Source organism: Rana temporaria, chromosome 13 (assembly GCF_905171775.1).
Source record: "Rana temporaria chromosome 13, aRanTem1.1, whole genome shotgun sequence".
Classification (NCBI taxonomy): domain Eukaryota; kingdom Metazoa; phylum Chordata; class Amphibia; order Anura; family Ranidae; genus Rana; species Rana temporaria.
The window spans coordinates 104,205,352-104,220,373 of record NC_053501.1 but is presented as its reverse complement, the minus strand read 5'-3'; the positions used below and the strand labels follow the sequence as shown (position 1 = coordinate 104,220,373).

Genomic DNA, 15,022 nt, shown 5'->3' with positions numbered 1-15,022 from the left:
GCCGACCCGAATATAAGCCGAGGCACCTAATTTTACCACAAAAAAATGGGAAAACATATTGGGCCTGATCCTCAAAAGGGATACGCCGGCGTATCTACTGATACGCCGTCGTATCCCTGTTTCTATTTATGGAACTGATCCACAGAATCAGTTTCACATAGATAGGCAGAAGATCCGACATGTGTAAGGGAGTTACACTGTCGGATCTTAGGAGGCAGTACCGCAGCCGCCGCTGGGGGCATTTCTCGCCGAAATGCCGCTTTGGGTATGCAAATTAGCACTTACGGAGATCCACAAAGCTTTTACGCTTCGTTTTTTCTCAGTAAGTATTAGTTTGCCGTCGCAATATTAGGGCTGCTTTTACAAGGCCTAAACTGTTTAGGCCTTGTAAAAGTAGACCCTTCTATCCCGCGTCGCAGTCTTTTTTTTTTTTATTTATTTTTTTCCTGTCGCAACTCATATTGTTTTTTTTACGCCCATCGCGATTCTCATAACCCGGCGCAACATAAAACCGCGCAAAGCACGTCGGGAACATGACGTCGTGAGCATGCACAGTACGGCCGGTGCGGGAGCGCGCCTAATTTAAATGGGACTCGCCCCATTAAATTAGGAACGCCTTGCGCCGGCCAGATTTAAGTTACACAGCCGAAAATTTCTAGGTAAGTGCTTTGTGGATCGGGCACTTAGGTAGAAATTTTCCGGCGAAGTAACTTAAATCCGAATATTTAAGTTACACCGGCTGGCTGTGGATCTGCCCCATTGACTTGAGTATAAACCTAGAAATTCAGCAGCTACTGTAAGTGGAAAAGAGGGTCAACAATGCCCATCTGCAGCCTCACTGTTCCCAATTCCAGCCTCACTGTGCCTCACTCTGCCCATCTGCAGCCTCATTTAGGTTGATTCACAGAGAGTTAGGCCGGTGTATCAGTAGATACGCGGACCTAACTCGGAATCTGCACCGACCTAAGTTTAAGTGTATTCTCAAACTGAGATACACTTAAACCTATCTAAGATACGATGGCTTGCGCCGTCGTATCTTAGGTTGCAATATTTAGGCTGGCCGCGAGGTGGCGCTTCCATTGCGGTCGGCGTAGAATATGTAAATCACTAGATACGCCTATTCACGAACGTACGCCCGGGGGACGCAGTACAGATACGCTGTTTACGTAACGCATTATCAGGCCTAAAGTTATTCCATCAAATAGCTGGAATAGTAATGTTAAGTATGGCCGTCGTTCCCGCGCCGAAATTTGAAAATGTTACGTCGTTTGCGTAAGTCGTCCGTGAATAGTAATTTACGTTATTTACGTCCACGTCAAAAACAATAGGACCGTGCAGCGTACTTAGCCGCAATGCACACTGGGATATGTAGGTGGACGGCGCATGCGCCGTTCCAAAAAAACGTCAATCACGTCAGGTCAACCCAAATTACCATAAAACACGCCCCTTCAGCCTATTTTGAATTAGGCGCGCTTACGCCTGCCGCATTTACGATACGCCGCCGTAAGTTAGGAGGCAAGTACTTTGTGAATACAGTACTTGCCTCTCTGACTTAAGGCGGCGTAGCGTAAATACGATATGCTACGCCGCCTTATAGTTGCGCGCCCCTACCTGAATCTAGCTAATTGTGTCCATTTTCAGCTTCACTGTGCCCATTTTCAGCCTCACTGTGCCCATTTGCAACCTCACTGTGCCCATTTGCAGCCTCACTGTGCCTCACTCTGCCCAACTTCAGCCTCAATGTGCAGCTTCACTGTGCCCATTTGCAGCCTCACTGTGCCCATTTGCAGCCTCACTGTGCCTCACTCTGCCCAACTGCAGCCTCAATCTGCAGCCTCACTGTGCCCATTTGCAGCCTCTCTGTGCCCATCTGCATGCCTCACAGCAAAAGTTCTGAAAAACTCAGCTTATACTCGAGTATATACAGTAAGTTATTTTCCTTAACTACGTGACCTCTGAAAGGTTTAACCCCCTTCACAGCCAGGGAATTTTTTCCTATTGAGCACTGTGCTACTTTAACTGGCATCTGCTGGGACATGCAACACTGTACCCAAATAAAATTGATATCACATTTTCAAACAATCAGAGCTTTCTTTTGGGGGTATTTGACCACCTATGAGTTTTTTATTTTTTATGGATGAGCGAGTTTGGGGTGGAGGAACTTGACTTGAGTCCTGACCTCAACTCAATATAACACCTTTGGGATGAATTAGAGCAGATACTGTGAGACAGGCCGTTTCGTCCACATCAGGCTATGAGTAAGAAGGCACTACTTCGAAACGCGTCAGCCAGCAGTGGTTCTAAGGTCCTCCTCACTTCTTTCTGGAGACTGTCATCTCTATGATTGATTGCCACATCCAAGTGGCCTTCACAAGCTTTTTATTTATTACATGTTTGTGAGTAGTATTTTACAGACTTTTTTTTAATTAATAAATTATCTTGGGATAATGCACAAGGCTGGTGCGCCCTTTGCTTTTTATCTTTGCTTGTCCACATCAGTGCCTGACCTCACAAATGTGCATCTGGAAGAATGGTCAAACATTTCCATAGACACACTCCTAAACCTTGTGGATGGCCTTCCCAGAAGAATTGAAGCTGTTATAGCTGCAAAGGGTGGGCCAACTCAATATTGAACCCTATGGACTAAGACTGGGATGCCATTAAAGTGGATGTAAAGCCACTCTCATCCTTTCTAAACTTCTGCCATAGTGCTGATCTATAAGGATATAGATGTCTCCTGCATGTATCCTCACCTGTCAAATGTCTCCCCTCTGTCTGTTATAAGAACTGAAAAACTGCAGATTCTGTGGGTGGGTCTGTTGTCTGGAGCTCGGTGGGTGGAGTCGTGATGTCAGTAGACTCCCGGCCCTCCTCTACACTCCCCTTGTCAACATGCATTTTCGCATGTGTAATTCTTACACTAAATTCTGCTATGATCACTAACATCCAGTCAAAATCCAGAAAAGTAACCACATGACTTCAGAAAAGGAGTGGGGGTGGGAATTAAAAAATAATGCCTGTCTCCAGGCTAGTGCATGAGATATGTAAATAACCTGTCACTCACAGCAAGGGGGTGGAACGGACTAAGGTTTTTCTCTGTAAGTCTGTTTTATTTCACTGAACAATAAAAGAGGATTGCTCAGAGCTGGATTAACTCTGAGTGGCAAGACTGGGCACATATGATAGGAAATCTTATACTGTACATTGTGACATCAAAAAATAAACACAATTTTTCGGGTTTACATCCACTTTAAAGTCCATGTGCGTGTAAAAGCAGGTGTCCCAATACTTTTGGTAATCTAGTGTTGTTCCACCGGTGCCCCTCCCCCTGCCTTTGTTCCTGCCTCTTCCCCCCCCCCCCCACCTGGTGGTGTGGCCTCGACACGCAGGTTGTGACCTCTCGTAGGCCTAGGGGGTGTCTCTCTATCTTATGCCTCCCTTTGGAGTCTTTTCCAACTGACCCAGGATGTTCTTTGTCTCCCCCCTCCCCGCCGGTACCCCAGTCCAGAGTTGTATTTTGATGGTGTGGCTCGGTGCCTGGTCCCGGTCTGCTCTTCGACATGTGTCTTGGTAAGTGGCATCTTTTGGTTACATCATTGTCTATTATATCCATGCAGGAGGAGTACCTACACCCCTTTATCAATACTTATGTTTGGGGTAGATGGGTCCTCCTTGTATTTTTTGTTACATGATTTACCTATTTGTATGTATTTTCTTTATAGAATCTATGGCAGCATTTAAATTATTGCTCCCTGAAGAAGACCGCTACTATTAAGGTCGAAACGCGTAGGAGTTTTTCCGCCCATAGTGTTGACATGTACACAGTATTGTTTAATCTGTATTCGATATTTATTGTGTGATTTTTTTTCCTTGATTGATTTTTTTTTTTCTGTCAAGCTCATATCCTGAGTCTTCCATTTGGGGTTCTCTTTTTAAATATTATATCAAATAAAATTTCTACTTTTTTACCAACTTGTATATTCTTTATAATGTGCTGCAACTCAAAGCCCCTAGGGGTAATTTTCTCTTTTTTCAAGTACTATCAGGGGTGTGCAGCACTCTTCATCCATGGGTTGTAATACATTTTCTTTGCTAATACAGGTCATTCTCCAAAAATTTGCATATTGTGATAAAGTTCATTTTTTTCTGTAATGTACTGATAAACATTAGACTTTCATATATTTTAGATTCATTACACACAACTGAAGTAGTTCAAGCCTTTTTATTGTTTTAATATTGATGATTTTGGCATACAGCTCATGAAAACCCCAAATTCCTATCTAAAAAAATTAGCATATTTCATCCGACCAATAAAAGAAAAGTGTTTTTAATAAAAAAAAAGTCAACCCTATAAATAATTATGTTCAGTTATGCACTCAATACTTGGTCGGGAATCCTTTTGCAGAAATGACTGCTTCAATGCGGTGTGGCATGGAGGCAATCAGCCTGTGGCACTGCTGATGTGTTATGGAGGCCCAGGATCAGGGGTCAAGTCCTGGGGAAAATAATGTGGGAACTCCCACCCAAGATCCACTCCCCCACAAAAAAAAAAAAAAATTATACGCTCATATGCATATATATTTCACAGGAAATCTAGTGCAACTTTAAGAAAGTTCTTTCTAAATCCCACGATAACTCGTGGCAGGCCTCCGCAATGTCTCTTGGGAACAATGACAAAAGCTCCCAGGAGACATTGCGGCATCGAGGAAGTGACGGAATACCCGCACACTACCTGATGAATCCAAGGGCCCCCCTGACCCCTGGTTGTGGAACAACAGGGCCCATATAAAGGAACCGATTTCTGCATTCCCCCGCTTCTCCTCCTCTCCCTCCCGCAGGCATTCAGCTTCGGCAGGAGGAAAATGGAGAGATCGTTCTTCTATGCCAGTGTTTCTCATTCTTTTTTCAGTCAGGGCACCCTTGAAGTATACCCCTAGGGGAATGGGGATGCAATGCAACCACCTTGCAACTGTGTGCATTGCATGCAGTTGCAGCATAGTGATAATGCATATAAGGGGTTAAAACAGGCGATCAGGCGGCAACATATTGCCTCTTTACCGCCTGTCAAATGCCTCTGAAATGCAATCTGAGCATGGATTGCTTTTCAGAGGAACAGCATTTTTTTTGCTGGTACTATGAACAAGCAAAAAAACATACATACACGAAACATACATACATTTATGCCCATCAAACGCAGCCATTTTGCCCATAAAAACGCAGCCACTGTGCCCCATCAAAACGCAGCCACTGTGCCCCAACAAAACGCAGCCACTGTGCCCCATCAAAACGCAGCCACTGTGCCCCATCAAAACGCAGCCACAGTGCCCCAACAAAACGCAGCCACTGTGCCCCATCAAACACATACATGCACACTCACATGCATATATACACATACATACATGCACACACACACACACACACACTTATAAACACACAGTAGATAGATAGTCTTATAAAAAACGAAAGACCTTTACTTTACCTCTTCCTGCTAGGTACTGCACTGTAGGGGGAGATAAAGAGCACAGCACTGCTATCACTTTAGGTCTATTCCGTGCGACCAGCTCCCTGCAGTGCACAGTGCCTAGTAAAGTTTGGCTGAGGATCGGAGTAGCTGCTCCTCGTATCAAAGTATACAGCAAGGGGCTCAGTCGCCATAGCGACCTCTATAATTCCACCACTGACACACAGTACAACCATAACTTAAGAGCACCCACCAGCATGAGACAGAACTGAGTGGTAAATATCAAAAAGCACAGCGAGGATCCTATTTAAAAATACATGTATGACATCATGCCATCGGACTCACTGTGTGCTAGCTGCCGCCAGGATTTGTTTTACTGCTCCCTCCGGGTCCCAGCCTGTCCACTGCAAACATCAGTCGCAGCACCTGAGAGAGGAGCAGATACAGATCACTCCGCCAGGGGCTGGGGAAGGAAGAGAGCAGCCGCTGTGCAGGTTGATGTACCTGCACCCGAAATTGAGAAAAAAGTCCCTTCAATGCTCCCACCTCCTGGGCCCCTCTGGTTACCCGATGGGGCCCAGTAAAATGTAATTGTAGGCCCCTAAGCAAGTAGGAAGAGGGGTGATTTTAGTAAGCCCTTTTTTTTGATTTACAGGAAAACAAAACTACAAAGGGAACGGCGTTCCTGCTGTGAAAAAAGTGCAGGGACGCCGTTCCCATGCGTTCCCGCAGGACTCGAGCCCTGCCCAGGATGCTTCGGTAGCGGCCTTAAGCTCATCCAGAGTGCTGGGTCTTGCGTCTCTCAACTTTCTCTTCCCAATATCCCACAGATTCTCTATGGGGTTCAGGTCAGGAGAGTTGGCAGGCCAATTGAGCACAGTAATACCATGGTCAGTAAACCATTTACCAGTGGTTTTGGCACTATGAGCAGGTGCCAGGTCGTGCTGAAAAATGAAATCTTCATCTCCATAAAGCTTTTCAGCAGATGGAAGCATGAAGTGCTCCAAAATCTCCTGATAGCTAGCTGCATTCACCCTGCCCTTGCTGAAACACAGTGGACCAACACCAGCAGCTGACATCACTGACTGTGGGTACTTGACACTGGACTTCAGGCATTTTGGCATTTCCCTCTCCCCAGTCTTCCTCCAGACTCTGGCACCTTGATTACCGAATGACATGCAAAATTTGCTTTCATCCGAAAAAAGTACTTTGGACCACTGAGCAACAGTCCAGTGTTGCTTTTCTGTAGCCCAGGTCAGGCGCTTCTGCCGCTGTTTCTGGTTCAAAAGTGGCTTGACCTGGGGAATGTGGCACCTGTAGCCCATTTCCTGCACACGCCTGTACACGGTGGCTCTGGATGTTTCTACTCCAGACTCAGTCCACTGCTTCCGCAGGTCCCCCAAGGTCTGGAATCGGTCCTTCTCCACAATCTTCCTCAGGGTCCGGTCACCTCTTCTCGTTGTGCAGCGTTTTCTGCCACACTTTTTCCTTCCCACAGACTTCCCACTGAGGTGCCTGATACAGCACTCTGGGAACAGCCTATTCGTTCAGAAATTTCTTTCTGTGTCTTACCCTCTTGCTCGAGGGTGTCAATGATGGCCTTCTGGACAGCAGTCAGGTCGGCAGTCTTACCCATGATTGCGGTTTGGAGTAATGAACCAGGCTGGGAGTTTTTAAAAGCCTCAGGAATCTTTTGCAGGTGTTTAGAGTTAATTAGTTGATTCAGATGATTAGGTTAAGAGCTTGTTTAGAGAACCTTTTCATGATATGCTAATTTTTGAGATAGTAATTTTGGGTTTTCATGAGCTGTATGCCAAAATCATCAATATTAAAACAATAAAAGGCTTGAACTACTTCAGTTGTGTGTAATGAATCTAAAATATATGAAAGTCTAATGTTTATCAGTACATTACAGAAAATAATGAACTTTATCACAATATGATAATTTTTTGAGAATGACCTGTATAGGGCTAGATTCACAGACGAAGTACGCCGGCGTATCTACTAATACGCCGGTGTACTTTCAAATTTCCCGCGTCGTATCGTTGTTTTGAATCCTCAAAACAAGATACGACGGCTTCTGGGTTAGATCCGACAGGTGTACGCCTTCGGATCTAAGATGCAATACTTCGGTGTCCGCTGGGTGGCGTTTTCCGTGTCGGGTATGCAAATTAGCGATTTACGACGATCCACGAACGTACGCGCGTCCGTCGCATTTTCTAACGTCGTCTGTAGTCGGCTTTTTCCGGCGTATAGTTAAAGCTGGTATTTTGCGGCGTATACATAGACTTGCCATGTTAAGTATGGCCGTCGTTCCCGCGTCGAAATTTGAATTTTTTTTTGCGTAAGTCATCCGTGAATAGGGATGGACGTAACTCACGTCTAAGTTAAAAAAATGACGTCCTAGCGATGTCAATTAGCGCAATGCACGGCGGGAAATTTTTCGACGACGCATGCGCATTTCATTCGGCACGGGGACGCGATTCATTTAAATGAAACCCGCCCCCAACCCGCCCAATTTGAAATCTGCCGCCAGAAATACACTACGCCGCCGTAACTTACGGCGCGAACTCGCTGAGGATTCGAAACAACGCCAGGTAAGGTACGACGGCGTAGTGTATCTCTGATACGCTGTGCCATTTCTACATGTATGTGGATCTGGCCCATAGTGTATGTTGAGTCTACATAACAGGAAGTGGAAGGAAAATCTCCCTAATTGACAGAGGCTTTAACCCTCCCCTACTCTGCTATAGATATGCTTTAATTTTACTGAGCCCATCCTTTCAACTGAAAAAGGAAAAGTATGATGGTTGGGTAAATGCATGAATATGTTTTGTGATTATGATGAACCTTTTGATGGTGAAAAAGTAAATTCAATAAATATATATGCAAATGAGGTGAAAGAAATGTCAATGTAAAATATATAAAACATTTTTTTTTTTCTTTTATTAAATAGTTGTGTGCCTTACCTCCTTTCTAGGTAGTAGCACCAATATAGGCCAACAAAAAGAAGAAATATATATATATTTTATCCACCTTTTCCATAATTTGTTTTTTATAAAAATTATAAAAATGATATGATTATTTTGCTTCTTATTAAACCTTTCAATGACTCTCTTACCGTCTTTTAGCATCCAGAAAAAGTTATGCTCATGTTTTATGCTCATAGAGGATGCGTAAATTTGCGTAAATTTGAGGTAAATTCTGTAGATAGAGAGAAACCAGGAGAATTGTATTCTTATATATATGGTAAGAAGCACATTTTGGTCCCTCAGTTGGCAGGGGTTTTATTTTCACATCTCCCAAGTGGACGATCTCTGGCCTTGTGTGAATATGTGTCTGCATTCCTTTCTTAATTAGTATTGCATATCAAATTATGTAATACTTTATATTTTTTTCTGTTTTTATTTTTTTTAACCTTTATTATGGTATGGCAGTCTTCATTATTATTATTCACTCTTCTTCAAATAAAAGATTACAGTTTCCAAAATGACGTCCTTTCGATTTCTTAACAATATTTAATTTTATACTTTATTAACCACTTCAGCCCCGGACCATTTTGCTGGCCAAAGACCAGGCCACTTTTTGCGATTCGGCACTGCGCCGCTTTAACTGAAAATTGTGCGGTCGTGCGACGTGGCTCGCTGTAAATAATCCAATTATGCTTGCTACGGCTTGGTACAGTTTCCAACAAAATTCACTTTTACAGAGATTTATGGCAATGTATGTTAAAATGGTCAAAATGCACCATTGTAAATAAATTGATGTATGTTTTTTATTAGAATCTAGAGATAGTGAGACCTGTTTCTCTAAACGTCCCTGACTGTGTCCTGACAAAGCAAAACAGCAAAACGCGTTGACGATTTTTTTTTACCAAAATTATGTAGAAGAATACGTATCGGCCTAAACTGAGGAAAAAAAATATTTCTATATATTTTTTGAGGGTATTTAGTGAAGAAGGTGACACAAGTGGGGGACAGTAAGGAAGAGGAAGGTGACACAATTGGGGGACAGTAATGAAGAAGAAGGTGACACAAGTGGGGCGCAGTAACAAAGAAGGTGACACATGTGGGGGACAGTAAGGAAGAGGAAGGTGAAACAATTGGGGGACAGTAATGAAGACAAAGGTGACACAGTAAAGAAGCTGACAAGTGAGGGGATATGAAGGTAACACGGGGGAACAACTGAGAGAACAGTAATGAAGGTGACATAGGGAACAGAGGGGACGCTAATAAAGGTGACACACAGGGAACTGAGAGGACATTGATGAAGGAGACAGAGAGACCCGAGGGGACACTAAACAGGGTGATTTTGATGAACTTGCAAGAGTAAGTAAAGTACAAAGTACGCCGCTGTCACTAAGTATGGGGTGTCAGGTGTCCCTGAATGGCAGTTTGGAAATGTGGTCACCCTAACCCCACTACATCCCTGATACCCTATACTGTGGCCTCTCTACATCCCTTATACGGTTGCCTCTAGCACTAAAGTCACCCAAGCTACCCCAAGCATTGCACTCACCTATACCAATCAAGCAAGCGGAGGAGGGAGCATCCCTCTGGGCATTTCAAGCCTTTCGGTGCAAACAGTGCCGCACACCTGGGCTCACCATGACACCATCCACAATGCTACTTCTGTAGGTGGGCTCTCAGTGCTGCTGAATCAGCAGCTCTCACTCCAGCTCCTACCCTGCAGCCTTCGAGTCCCGAGCTTTCAAGGTGCATCACTGGCGCTCCTGCCCTGCCCCTCCTTGCTGGCTGTGAAATAATAGGTATCGTTCTGGACAGCGAACTGCTGCCAGCCTGCCTCCCCTGTGTATCCTTAACTCTCAGTGCCATCATTGGGCCCCCTATTTGGGACAGCGTTGGATTAAGGACCAGCTGGTTTGGGGAAAGTGAAGGGGCCCCTCAAGCAGCTGGGGCCCCTGGGCAGTGCCCAGGTGTGCCCTCTCATTACATAGTATTACATCGTTAGTCAGGTTGAAAAAAGACACAAGTCCATCCAGTTCAACCACAAAAAAATAAACAAAAAAATAAAAAACACAATACAATCCCATACACCCAACTCCATACCCACAGTTGATCCAGAGGAAGGCAAATAAAACCAGCAGAGCATGATCCAATTTGCTACAGCAGGGGAAAAAATTCATTCCCGATCCCTCAAGAGGCAATCGGATTTACCCTGGATCAACTTTACCTACAAATCTTAGTACTCAGTTATATTATATATATTTAGGAAAGTATCCAGGCCTTTCTTAATGCAATCTACTGAGCTGGCCAGAACCACCTCTGGAGGGAGTCTGTTCCACATTTTCACAGCTCTTAGTGTGAAGAATCCTTTCCGTATTTGGTGGTGAAATCTCTTTTTATCTAGACGTAAAGAGTGCCCCCTTGTCCTCAGTGATGACCGTAAAGTGAATAACTCACTATATGGACCCCTTATGTATTTGAACATGCTGATCAGGGGTGGACTGACAACTCATGGGGCCCCCGGCAATAGAAGATTATGGGGCCCCCGGGCTTACAGATGGCCACCACGCCAGGAGGCATTGCATAGGCAGGGCAGCTAAAATCTCAGGATTTTCACATCAAAAACATGTCGGTTTCAGACATATCAGGGACAGATGTAAATAAACTGATTTTTACATACTGTCCCTGGTTTTATTGAGCCTGGCAACCCTGATGGGGGTCCCCTAGTGGCATGGGGCCCTCGGACAGTGCCAAGAGTCCCAATGGTCAGTCCGCCCCTGATGCTGATCATATCCCCCCTTATTCTCCTCTTCTCAAGAGTAAATAGATTTAGTTCCTCTAATCTTTCCTCATAGCTGAGCTCCTCCATGCCTCTTATCAGTTTGGTTGCCCTTCTCTGCACTTTCTCCAGCTCCCTGATATCCTTTTTGAGAACTGGAGTCCAAAACTGAACTGCATATTCCAGATGAGGTCTTACTAATGATTTGTACAGGGGGGGCAACATGATATCTCTGTCTCTGGAGTCCATACCTCTCTTATACAAGAAAGGACTTTGCTCGCTTTGGAAACCGCAGCTTGGCATTGCATGCCATTATTGAGCTTATGATCAACTAAAACCCCCAGATCCTTCTCCACTACGGATCCACTCAGTTGTACTCTCCCTAGTCCAGAGATTTATCCTGGCCTAGGCCAACAAGGCCCAGGCCTAGGGTAGCACTTTGCAGGGGGGCAGCACGGAAAGTGTCCCCGCCAACTTGTGCTACACTGTTAGTGTATTGCCAGTCTTATGGGCTGGCAGAGCGGCCATCAGGGGGGTACAGGCATTTTTTTGCATTACACATGTAAGGGACCCAATGGTCCCCAGTGCACCTTACAGACCTGGCCGGCCCCCCTCCTGTTTTTTTTTTTGCATTATACCTGTAAGGGGCCCGATGGTCTCCAGGGCCCCCCGCTTACGCTTATTATCTTGAGTCAGCACCTCCCCTCTCCCCCTCGGGTTTTGTGCTCCAGGGAGGCCTTGCCTAAAGCTGTGTAAGGGGCCCCAAAATTTGTGATGGCTGCCCTCTGGGCCGGACTGGGGTGAGAGGCAAATTAGTCCAGCGCCCCCATAAAGCGGCCGCACTGCCCCTGTCAGTTTATTTTTTACCGTCCATGTCCAATTGCAGAGATTTCCCTTCACTTCCTGCCCCATAGCCAAACAGGAAGTGAGAGGAAATCCCTGCAAATTAAGGGAATCCATTGCCCCCCCAGGCCCTCAGAACTAGTGTCCCCACTCGAAAAGTGGGGCGGGTCTAAGGTGGGACTTAAACAGAAATGGGTGTGGCCTTGACTGGAAAGGGGTGGGTCATATTTAAATTAGGGGGTGCACGAGTTTAGTCAGGCCTAGGGCAGCACAAAACCTAAATACACCCAGGGCCGGATTTGCTTTCCCTGCCGCCCCAAGGCCAGGTTCCACAATGCACCCCCTCCCCGCCAACCAAACCACCCATCCAAATCAATTGAGAATGGCAACCGGGTGGCAGGGGCGGCACGGGCGGCACAGTTAGTTCAAATATATATATATATTTTACTTTTTTATCACTTTTTTTGTAGCTTGTCGTTTACTTTTTTTGATTTTTATATAATTTTCTTTATTTTTTTATATTATTTTCTTATTATTTACTTTTTAATTACTTTTTTATTGTAATAATTTAATTATTATTTTTTAATATTTTTTTTTATCTATTTTTTTCCACTTATCTTTATTGCTATCACACAGGAGAAAACAATTCCCTGTGTGATAGCAATTGGAGGTGACAGGTTCTCTTTATTGACCCTGTCACCTCCAAAACAGAAATCCTAGCACTGTGCTAGAACTCCTGTCACAGCTGAGATGGGAAGAGCACAGCTCACCCCTCTCACTGTGTACAGTAGCGGCAAAGAGGGGAGACAGACTCGGCGGCCGGGGGGGGGGGGGAGGACGGAGTCCCGAAGACAGAGCCAGCAGAGAGAGGTATGTGGGGGGGAGAGAGAGGGGAGGACGGATGGCAGCACACATTTTACAAGTGATTTTGGCGCCGCAATCACTTGTTAACGAGCGAGCGGATTTCCCCACACACTACATTTAGTTCTGCTAGAAAGCAACTTACCGCCCTTAACTGTATGTTTGGGCCATCGGGGGACTCCATGCCGCTGCCGCCCTATGGTGCCCTGCCGCCCCGAGGCCTGGCCTTGGTGGCCTTGTGGGAAATCCGGGCCTGAATACACCACTGCATATTATTAGCCCCCAAACTTGATTAAGACAGCCCTGGTGAAAATCCATCATTTGCTATAAACCAATTGGGTGGCATAATAATAAAGACGCAAAATAGGCAATGCCAGACCTATATTTTAGTGGCTATTGCCAATGCTTTAGTTGCCTTGTTCTCTCTATCAGCTTGATATTATATTACATTTTACAATGGACTGTGTTAAATGTAGATGCCTAGATCAACATTTATTTATAAAATTAGATCGCCTAAGGATATACTTTACTATGGAACTCTTAACATCCTTATTCCGTATGCTGTAGATGATAGGATTTAGCATGGGCGTGATCGCTGTATAGACAATAGACACCGCCTTATCTGTTTCAGAGAAAGATGAGCGAGGTCGTAGATAGATAAACATGATGGTCCCGTAGAAGAAGGTGACAACGGTTAGATGTGAAGTACAGGTAGAGAAAGCTTTTCGCCTCCCTTGGGAGGAACTTATCTTTAAGATTGTGGTGATAATACGGACATATGAGATTAGAATCAACAGGAAAGCGCATACACAAAGGATCGCAGCTGAAACGTACACGACCAACTCGTTGAGTCTCGTGTCTTTACAGGACAAACGTAACAATGGAGGCATTTCACAAAAGAAGTGGTTGACATGGTGGGACCTGCAGAAGGGTAATTGAAAGGTTAGGACAACATGAATTGTAGCATTTACTACGGCACCACTCCATGCTGATAATGCTAAACCACTGCACAGATTTTTGTTCATGATGGAGTTGTAGTGCAATGGTTTACAAATGGCTGCAAACCTGTCATAGGCCATCAGAGCAAGCAAGAAACATTCCGTCGCTCCAAGAACTAAAGAGAAGAACATCTGGGCTGCACAGCCATGTAGAGAAATACTTGTGTCCTTGGAGAGGGTGTTGATTAAAAGAGTGGGAATGATGGAGGAGGAGAAGCAAAGGTCAATGACGGAGAGGTTACTTAAGAAAAAGTACATGGGGGTGTGTAGTTTTGGGTTAATTTGCACCACGGAGATCAGAAGAAGATTTCCCAATAAGGTGATCAGATATACCACTAGGATAGTGAGAAAATAGACCACCTGGAGGTCAGGGTCACTAGACAGCCCAATCAGAATGAATTTTACAGACGTTTCATTTATGTCTTCCATAAAATGTACCTGCTAAATATAAAAACAAAGAATTAAAGGTAACAATGTACATTCGCCAAAGTGGATTTTTGTATACCAGTCAGTGTTGCCAACCTACCAGATTGGAATTTACTGGCACGACACCCAAAATTTACTGGCACAGCCACGTTTTTACTGGCATTTCACAAAAGTTACTAAATTACATTTTTAGGTGCAAATTTCAGTATTTAGGCTACAAACACGTACACTAGGCAAATAGCAATGTGATTTAAGGTAGATATTAACCACTTCCATACCGGGCTTTTATACACACATCCATACCGGGCCTATTCTGGCACTTCTCTCCTACATGTACAAATCATAATTTGTTTGCTAGAAAATTACGCAGAACCCCCAAACATTATATATGTTTTTTTAGCAGACACCCTAGGGAATAAAACGACGGTCATTGAAACGTTTTATCTTGCATGGTATTTGCGCAATAATTTTTCAAACGCCTTTTTTTGGAAAGAAATTGTTTAATGAATTAAAAAAATAACAAAAAACAGTAAAGTTAGCCCAATTTTTTTGTAAAATATGAAAGATGATGTTACACCGAGTAAATAGATACCTAACATGTCACGCTTTAAAATTTCGCACACTCATGGAATGGCGCCAAACTTCGGTACTTAAAAATCTCCATAGGCAACGCTTTGAAATTTTTTAC

At 44.4% G+C, this 15,022-nt stretch overlaps 1 protein-coding gene across 1 annotated transcript; it reads right to left on the bottom strand.

The window, feature by feature from the left end:
• Positions 1-13,346: 13,346 nt before the first annotated feature.
• Positions 13,347-14,337, bottom strand: LOC120920474 (olfactory receptor 1020-like). Its single transcript, XM_040332585.1, has one exon. It carries the CDS (start codon positions 14,335-14,337, stop codon positions 13,396-13,398), a length of 942 nt encoding a protein of 313 aa, XP_040188519.1. The 3' UTR covers positions 13,347-13,395.
• Positions 14,338-15,022: the final 685 nt, after the last annotated feature.

What these genes read in the sequence shown, in the direction of transcription:
- LOC120920474 (XM_040332585.1), bottom strand. Translation starts at nt 14,337, where the DNA reads ATGGAAGACATAAATGAAACGTCTGTAAAATTCATTCTGATTGGGCTG.